The sequence below is a fragment of the Vigna unguiculata genome, chromosome 4, assembly GCF_004118075.2.
Source record: "Vigna unguiculata cultivar IT97K-499-35 chromosome 4, ASM411807v1, whole genome shotgun sequence".
Taxonomy (NCBI): Eukaryota; Viridiplantae; Streptophyta; class Magnoliopsida; order Fabales; family Fabaceae; genus Vigna; species Vigna unguiculata.
In genome coordinates this window covers 5,124,024-5,134,099 of record NC_040282.1, presented here as the reverse complement: position 1 = coordinate 5,134,099, position 10,076 = coordinate 5,124,024, and the positions used below count along the sequence as shown (strand labels likewise).

General features: G+C 26.7%; 1 protein-coding gene across 1 annotated transcript; it reads left to right on the top strand.

The window, feature by feature from the left end:
• The first annotated feature begins 1,249 nt into the window (after positions 1-1,249).
• On the top strand, positions 1,250-2,824 carry LOC114181690 (NAC domain-containing protein 100-like). The gene is made up of 4 exons (XM_028068213.1): positions 1,250-1,388; positions 1,496-1,736; positions 1,833-2,110; positions 2,191-2,824. Exons 2-4 carry the CDS (start codon positions 1,514-1,516, stop codon positions 2,677-2,679), a joined length of 990 nt encoding a protein of 329 aa, XP_027924014.1. The 5' UTR covers positions 1,250-1,388; positions 1,496-1,513; the 3' UTR covers positions 2,680-2,824.
• Positions 2,825-10,076: the final 7,252 nt, after the last annotated feature.

Here is a 10,076-nt window from a genome sequence, read left to right as displayed (position 1 = left end):
CAATCTCACTATTACGTTGGATATAAAGTATTGTTTGCACGTTGGAGATATTTACTTCTCTTTTATTTCAACTTCAAAAACAAAATAATTTCAATTATGTAATATAAAACCTATTTAATTTCAAGTTTTACTATAAAGTTTAAGTTAATAAATCAACCTTATTATCATCGATATTACTAACGAAATATATATATATATATATATATATATATATATATATATATATATATATATAACTCAAAGTTATCATAATAATAATTAGTAGAAAAAAATAGACAAATTTTTTGTATGTTTGATATTTATTACTATTGAATGAAGACAGATAACATGATCAAGATGGGAGATAAGAAGGTTACATACGTTGAGAGAGATGAGTAGGAGAAGATTGAATGAAAAATAAAAGAGTGTGAAAGTAATTAAAAAATGTATAAATTTTACTATTGTTATAAATTATTGTTATTATTGTTGAATAAATTAAAGTGACATTGGTGTAAACATAAATAAAACTATGTTTTAGATGTTATACATATAATCTAATCTTTACGTGAGTCGGGAATGATTGGTATTTTTGGATAAATAATACTAAAAAGACTCATAGTTTTAAATAGTTAGACTATTTAGAAAACTATTACAATTCATTTAAAATGTATAATTGCATTGTTATTTAATATTTATATATTATAAGATCGGTATTTTTGTAAAAACTATTCCTTAATTAACTGCGAATGATATATATGAAAATTAAAATTATTTAAATATATTTGACATGATCCAGTGTATAAATCACTCATTAAGTTATGAACCGTTACCAAAATTACTTTCGAGTTGAAGTCTTACAAAAAATAAATAAATAAATAAATTCCATTAAGAAGCGATTAATTTTTGAATAAAAAATAGTTCTAGTTCACATTTATAACATAATGAACATGTGAGGAATATCATAGTAAAGATTAAAAAAGTATACGAATAACGACATGAAATTGTGTTTCACTGTTGCTAATATGCATTAATTATTATCATGGTGATTTGGCTTCTACCACACTACAGAGATATATGATATCAGAAGAGAACAATGTGACATCAAACAGTTGCGTGCAGACTCAGTTGGTGAGGTGTTCCTGGTCAAATTAAGGAGAAAAATAACCTCAAAAAAAGTGAGAAACGACACATCTAAAAGCATGAAACCACCCCACAAGTTGTTATGCAAGCCACGGTACTCTGAACCCACAAAAGAAACCACTATTTAAGGAGTTATGTTTCCCCCAACACAGTCTTTTTCTAAGCACCATTCTACACATTCTTCTCCCTTCACTTCATTCCCTCTATTCATCATATCTTCACTCACACACATTCTCAGCAAAAATCATCCTTAGCCATTCCTGTGCCAGGTTGGTCGCTTTTGTTCATACTCAGGATCATCAGAAGCGGTTCTGATCTTTGTGTGTGTGTCAACAGAAACTGATGAGTTTGTTTGTTTTTTTGTGATGAAACGCAGGACTTTGGAAAGTGTTTGATGGATGCAATGGAGAAGTATTATAGCCAGAGAGAGACAATGGCAGTGGCAGTGGCAGTGGCAGAGGAAGAAGCGTTTGATTTGCCACCAGGGTTCAGGTTCCACCCCACAGATGAAGAACTCATCACCCATTACCTCTCGCAGAAGGTTCTTGACAACTGCTTCTGCTCTAGGGCCATTGGAGAGGCTGATTTGAACAAGTGTGAGCCATGGGATTTGCCTTGTGAGTAACCAACCTTTTTGATCCTCTTGTGGGGTTCTTCTTCGTTCTCAATTACGGTTATGATCTTACTTTTGTGGTGGGTTTTTTTGAATGAAGGTATGGCGAAAATGGGTGAAAAGGAGTGGTATTTTTTCTCTGTGAGGGACAGAAAATACCCAACTGGGCAAAGGACTAATAGAGCCACTGGTGCTGGTTACTGGAAGGCCACGGGCAAAGACAAAGAGATATACAAGGCAAAGACGCTTATTGGGATGAAGAAAACTCTGGTTTTCTACAAAGGAAGAGCTCCGAGTGGTGAAAAAACCAACTGGGTCATGCATGAATACAGATTAGAAGATGATCATTCTATGCACAATCCACACAAAAAGGCCATGGTAATTAAAGTTGGTTTTTTTTTTCTGGTTCAGCTTGTTCTAAACCATTTCTCTAATGGTTTTTGTTTGTTTGTTTTCAGAATGATTGGGCCATCTGCAGGATTTTTGAGAAGACAAACTGTGGGAAGAAAATGCAGATTTCTGGTTTGGTTCGGTTCGGTTCGTTCGGGAAGGACATGCCTTCACTGATGGATTCTTCTCCATTCAACAGCAGTGAAGCAAAAGCTGTTTTGGGGGAATCATCATCACATGATGAAAACATGGTTGAAAGCTTAGAAACTCTGATGATGGCTTCTTCATCTTCATATTCTTCAAACCCCTTTGATGTTTCCCCTGCCTCTTGGGGTGTGCCCCACCAATCACACTGCTCAAACCATTTCATGGATGAGGAACAGTCCATGGTGGGGATGGTGATGGAAAACCATGGATCAAGAACTCATAAAGACTTTGATGCTGACATGTCCTCTCTCATGTACAATGATGAAATGTTTCACAGATCATTGGGGAACCAGGAATATTCATCACCTTCTTTAGGACATGTGTATACTAGTGGCCTATGGGGATTCTAAATAAAGTTCAAACTATATGCAGTTAATTTAGGGTAATATATAGTAATGGATGTTGTAATCATCAAAGAAACTCAGGGATTAGTGTTCTTATTTATTACTATTATTATACATGTACATTAATTAAATTAAGTTAATGTTTAGTACACTGAATGGATGTTTTGGTTTTCCAAAGTTGCATGCTTTGACAGTTTTATATATCATAATAGTAATTTTTTATAGTAGCAACTTTTTGTGGTCGTTCTTTTTGTTTTGATTTTTCATGTTTATCAACTATTCAGGATTTGATGGGATATAAAGTAAAAATTTTCATAATAAATAATTGTGAATCTTATTTTATACATTGATTTTGTAAACTTGAATTAGATTTAAAGTATTTTTAGTATGATCTAAATATTATAATGAGATTTGTTTGTTAGACTTGTCATATTATTGATATCGGATAATTATTAATGTTTAGTTTTATTCAAAATATATATTTCTTAGCATGAGAAGAATATATTAAAAATTTGAGAATTAAATATATTTTTAGTTTCTTAATTTGTAATGAAAATTAGAATAAGTCTTTCTTTGCAACTTTGTTCCAATTTAGTTTTCCAATTTTAGAATAATCTGAATTTAGTTATTTTAATCAAATTTTGTTAAATTTATTTAGTGTTTCAAATGAGTTTCAAGATAGTTTCTTAACTAACATTGAAGCAAAAATGTGTTAAACTTCCGCAACTTTGTCCTAATTTAGTCATCAAACTTTAAAAAAAAGAGTGTGAATTTAGTCATTTTAACCAAATTTTACTAATTATTTAATGTTTCAAATGAATTTCATGATAATTTATTAGTTCATATCGAAACAAAAATATGTTAAACTATATAAACAATTCAAATATTATTATACGCGTTTAAAATATATTTAACAAAAAAATTTGTATCTATTAAAAATAAAACAAAATTTATAATATATATATATATAATATATATATATATATATATATATATATATATATATAATTACAAAACTTATCTCATAAATCATTTTTGTAAACATATAATTAATCTTTTCAAGGATGATTACTTTTACGAGGTTATTAGTCAGGACCAAACTTTTGTTTCGTTTCATGTGAAATTCAATTAGGGTAATAGGACTGAAATTAGTAATTTTCCCCAATAAATTGGAATATTAACTTATTTGGAAGAAAGTAATGGTTTGCAGAATTATGCATATCAGGCTCCTAATTGGTACTTACAAGGATTATTAAGGAAAACAAATGAAAATCATTGGAAACACTTTAACTTTTTGCTTCGGAAGAAGCCAAACGCAAAAGTCAGAGCCACAAAAACACTAACTTCTTCCAATTACAACTCTATGCAAAAACCAGAAATTAAGTCTTAAATTTTGATTAAGAAATCTAATTGCAGAAAATAACTTTATATACTTTTTAACAATTTTAACTATTGCCACCGACATTGCAAACATTTTATGAATTTGTTAATTGATGCCAAGGATTATAATAGATAGTGCCCTATGGTGGTGATTTATGAATTTATTTGAAGAGAAAACTTAGATTCAGATTCTTAGGTACTTTAAATATTGATCAGACATTTTACATTAAATATAAGTAAGCATTCTTAAGAAAGATTTAAAAAAAATATCACTTAAATACTTTTTTCAAAATTAATTTTTATTATTTTTTTATTCAGCATAAGCATTCATATTGAATATATTGTTATTAAATAGTTTAACTATTTTTTTGAAGTAAGCTTTGAAGTTTGAATTTTATTAATAAAAAAATACAATTAAGAAAAAAAAAATACTCTACTAAAAATCATAAGAAAATTTTCCTGTATGGAGAATACAGTTTATAGAAAGTTGTCTTGAAGTTGAAAAAGAGTGGATGAATGTGATGTGTGAGTTATAAAGTTTTTGTCCTACTATTTTCAAAATTGGACAAATTAATGAACCATACTTTAATATAATAATCATATTGTTAGGTTTTGTCGGTTTTTAACCATAGGCTCTGATACCACTTGTTAGGTTTTACAAAGGGGGTTTTACTGGGGAGATACAACACACTAATGAGACCTGAACCACATAAGACATTGACACCACTCTGAACCCAAAACCTTAAGGCAATGGGTTTATGGGTCTTTATTCTTATATAGTGCTCCACTTTCTCATTTCTAACCAATGTGGGACTTAGACTCACACTTGGATTCCTAACACATATACGTGTATAAAATTATTTCCACCTCTCATTTCACTACTAAAAAACTCATATTTCCTACCAATTTTATTTTGAAATTTTGTTCGTAAAAAATACTTACAAATTTTGTTGTGAAAAAAATTTTGTAAAAAATTCTTACCAATTTTCTTGCAAAATATTTTGTATAAAACATTTTCTACAACAAATTTTGTATGAAATATATACAAATTTAATAACTTTGTAAGAAATGATTACCCACGAAGAAATTACCTGCTAAATAAATTTTTTTAAAAAATGACAGAAAAAAATATTTTCTTACAAATTCTTTTAACAAATTTGCAAGACAAATCGCATGTAATATAAGAATTTTTAGTAGTGTTTCTTATTATCTTCTATTTCTCCATTTTTTATATAATTTAATTAGTTTTGCAAAAATCAATTTGATCATTAGCTTCATTAAGATACTATATTAATACATCGATAATTTAACTATTAAATTATTGATTGGTCATATTTATATTAAAAACATATTTCATAAATATATCTAACATAATTTAATAAGGTTAAAATACCTCTTTTGTCTCAATTTTCGTCTAGTTTTTTCAAATAAGTCCTAATTTTGGTTTTGTGTTCAAATAAGTCTCAATTTTAATCAATTTTTTTCAATTGGGTCCTTTTTTACTAACACCGTTTAAATCATTAACGGCCATGAATAGTGACTACCATGTGTCACTTCGTAGTTTTTTTAATTATTTTAATTTTTTTTAATTTTTTTTATATTTTTTTAATTTTTTAAAATATCCATGTGTTAACCCAGTACTGTGTCACATGTCAAAGTTAATGTTCTATAGGGACCAAATTGAATATAGAACATTGACTTTGACACGTGACACGCTACTAAGTTGATACGTAGACATTTAAAATTTAAAAAAAAAATTCAAAAAAATCACGAAGTGACACATGGAACGCTGAGTTGACACGTGTACATTAAAAAGAATTAAAATAAATTATAATAATAATAAAAAGAATAATAATAAAAAATTCAAAATATCACGAAGTGACACGTGACAGTAACCGTTCATGGCCGTTAATGACTTAAACGGTGTTAGCAAAAAGGACCCAATCGAACTAAATTGACGAAAATTGAGACATATTTGAACACAACTAAAATTAGAATTTATTTGAAAAAACTTTACAAAAATTGGGAAAAAAAATATTTTAACCATTTAATAAATCTAACTTAAGTTTAGATTTTTTATCGTAATAAAAATATTCATATATAAAATAAAAAATAAAATATAAGACTACAATTTGATAATTTAAATTTCAGAGCATCGTTATAGTAAGATGATTTTTTTTAACAACATGATCGCACAAACTTGAAATAATAATTAAAATATAATTTTGAATGGGGTTAATTAGATCATTAATTTTGAATTGGTGCAGTGGATTAATCCATACCAGATTAGTTCCACGTCCTGTCTAATCATTAACATGTCCTCCTAAGTCTATATATCAATTTCCGGTTGGTTAACTCAGATCTCTATACTTCTAATATATTTTCACTTTTATTTTCTTTACTTTTTTCTTCTCTTTTTCCTGTTCTGAAATTAAAGATTTCGTCACTACCACTACAAATTACGATCAATTTTAGTGACCTTATTAATTACTTATTAAAATCTTATTAATAATTTTAATGACTAATTTAAATATTAATTTAAAAAAATAAAAATTATTAATTATTAAAATAATCATTATTAATTATGAATAAAAAAATATAGTTGGTCTTGTTAAATTGATCACTGATAAATTAAAAATTTATTTAAAAATTTGATAACAAAAATCTTAATAACTAATGTTTTAGTAATCAATTTCCTTTAATAACTAAAATTTTAGTGTCTCAATCTTAAAATTTTTTTATTTATAATAATGACTATTTTAGTAACCAATAATTTTTTATTTTATAAATTGATTATGATAGTGATTAACAATTTTTTATCACTAAAATTTATTGTTAATAAGACATCAACTAAAATTTGATATTTTTTATTATATTGTCTTATATATGTTAGAAAAAGGAGATGGACTTTGTTAAAAACCTTTTATAAAATCAGAATGCACTTTTCATAGAACTAAATTATACGAGAATTAAAAAAAACACTAGAAGGTAATAAATATAGACAAAAAACTACATCTCTAAATTAATACTATAATATTGATCTCACAAGCATGTAAACTCCAAAATCTCTAGGAGAGAAAGAAATGTAAAAAAAATTTAGAGAATAGTAGAACAAAAATTGAAAAATAAAAATATATGACGAAGGAAGGTTTCAGTTCAGTGTTAGGAATTCTTTTCCCACTACCTACACCTCTGTTATTTACTACTTACACCCTTTTGCTTTATTTTTGTTTTAGTATCTCTCATTTCAACCCAAATTGTTCTAAATTTACTCGTCACTTCAAATTACTACTCTCGCCCTATAGTACCAAGTTCACCCTATCTCTTTGCTTTATATCCATATAAAGAACCCACCAACTCTAGGTTCAACATTTTAGTTACACTAACTATATAAAACATATACTCTACCTAAAACACCACCATAAATAGATTAAAGTTTAAACAAAAATTAAATTTAATTCTTACTTTTCAAATAAACTCACATATTTATTGACAAAAAAAGAAAAAAAAAAACTAGTCCTTAAGAAACACAAATATTTCTCATTAAAAATCCTATAATGTTAAATTACATTCACAAAAGGGACTACGTAGACCATTAGGCAATAATTGTTTTCTTTAAATTTTCTTCTTGTTATACCAAATAAATGCAATAATAATAAAAAAAATCAATCAATAAATAAAAATATTTATAATGAAATAAATAATATCAATATCAATATTAATAAATAATAAATAATAATACAAATAACAAAATTAAATATCAGTATTTTATAATACACATTTTTAAATAATAAAAAAATCTCAAAAAATTACCTTTTACATTATTTCTTTCTTTGATGTCTCATAAAAATTCCGTATTTCCATTTCATTCATTTATCTATTTGTCTTAAATCAAATAATTTATATTTTCACCTTTTTCCATTTGTCACTTCCGTATTTTGTTTTTCTCCTCACAAATCGAAATGTATAATAATGAAGTAAAACCTTGAGGACTGTTCAACCGCATGAGGAAGTTAAAAGTTAGAGAAACTTATATACCACATAATCTGCATTTTACACTACTAAAAATTTTCATATTATATATCATTTTTCTTGTAAATTTGTTAAAAAAATTTGCAAGAAAAGACTTTTTTTATCATTTTTGTTAAGAATTTTAATTGGCATGTAATTTCTTCGTGGGTAATCATTTCCTACAAAATTATAAAATTTGCAAGTATTTTTTATAAAATTTGTTGCGAAAAGTGTTTTATACAAAATATTTTACAAGAAAATTGGTAACAATTTCTTGCAAAAAAAATTTCTCAACAAAATTTGTAAGTATTTCTTACGAAAAAAATTAAAACAAAATTGACAGGAAATATGAGCTTTTTTAGTAGTGTTAATCTTTTCAATTTATTTCAGAATTATATTTTTTTAAAAATATCTTTACATTTAATTGGGAATAGCTAGTTTTAAGATATTTTAAAATATTGAAAGTCAAAAATATCTCTACCAAATTTCTATGAATTAAATAGTTCCAAAAAATAGTGTGTATTAAGATACTATATATTGTTTTATAATAGAAAGGGAACTAATATGTGTGTTTGCATTGTGAATTGAAGAATGGTTTTGTAGAAACGTTAGGTATGAGAATGACCCTTCCTTCACTAACCCTCTTTATCATTCTAACTCTCCATTTAGGATCACCTTGTCGGGTTCTGATAATTTCAGATACATGCATTTGCCCTAAAACTAGCTTCCACAATAATTTGTATATGGATAAAGTGCTTCCAATCTTATCTTTGGTTATCCCAAAGCCACTTAGAAAAAAAAAAAAAAAAAGCTAAGTTTCCTTATATAGTATGTATGAATTTGGCCTTTGTTCTCCTTTTCATACATTGTGAAAAAATAGATAGATATAGATAGATACACCGTATTCAACTGTGTTATTTCTCTTCACTCTTTTTCTTTGTGTTGAGTCAATGTGTGCCACACTTTTGATATTTTTTTTTTTACTAGTTATGGTTTTCTCTTGCATGCTCTCTCGTGCTAGGGTTCTCGTTGTCTTAAACTTTTGGAGCAAAACTTTGAGATGAAGCAAAACTTTGAGATGAAGCAACGCATGGTGTGGTGACATGAATATTTATGTATGATTGATGTGTAACAAAACACAAAAAATATCGTGGATTTGTTTACTGTTGAAGTGATTTTTGTTTCGCATGATGATGATGCTAGATTTTAAAGATATAAATATTAGGGTTTTATAAAAAGCAAAATTTATTACGACCCACTTTTATTGTTATACTAAAATGACGTGGAAAAGAAAGTATAAGGATGCAATTGAAATTTAGCAGAATTGAATGAAAAGGTTTCAGGGCATAGCTGGAAGTTTTAAATTATTAAAAGTGAATCGACTAAGTATGGACATATGCATAAATAATACTTGTTTTAAAATTGGGTAGGAAGATGTGAATAAAAATGTACATATATGTTATGTTCTGTCTTCATATATGTTTTAATATCTTTTCTCGTTTGTATATTCATCTTATATCTTAAATTACTAAAACATCTTTAAATTTCTAAGTAATCTAAAAAAATTATATCGACTAATTTTAAAGACATACATTTAATCGCTTTTTACTATTTTATATAATTATTCGATCTTTATTCAATTGTTATTTGATATTTATTTATATAATTACAATTTTTTTCTTAATTTTTGGTAGTGAAAAAAAGAAAATATGTATCCTTTTAATATTGAATACTTGATAATATCTACTTTTCTTTATTGTAATTTTATTGTTTGCAAAATAATTATTTAATTAATATTTGTAATAGTAAAGGGGAAGGTATAAGCTAGGATCTGGTATACATCTCCAGTAGAGATAGGTTGGAGACAAAAATTTTCATACCTGTTGAATATAATGATGGGAATGAGAATATAGGCATTATTGTCATCCCTAGTAAAAATAATAAATTTTGGATTGTATTTGTGTTGTTAATTATCCAAATTCTTTTGATTTTGCATAATTCACCCAACACGT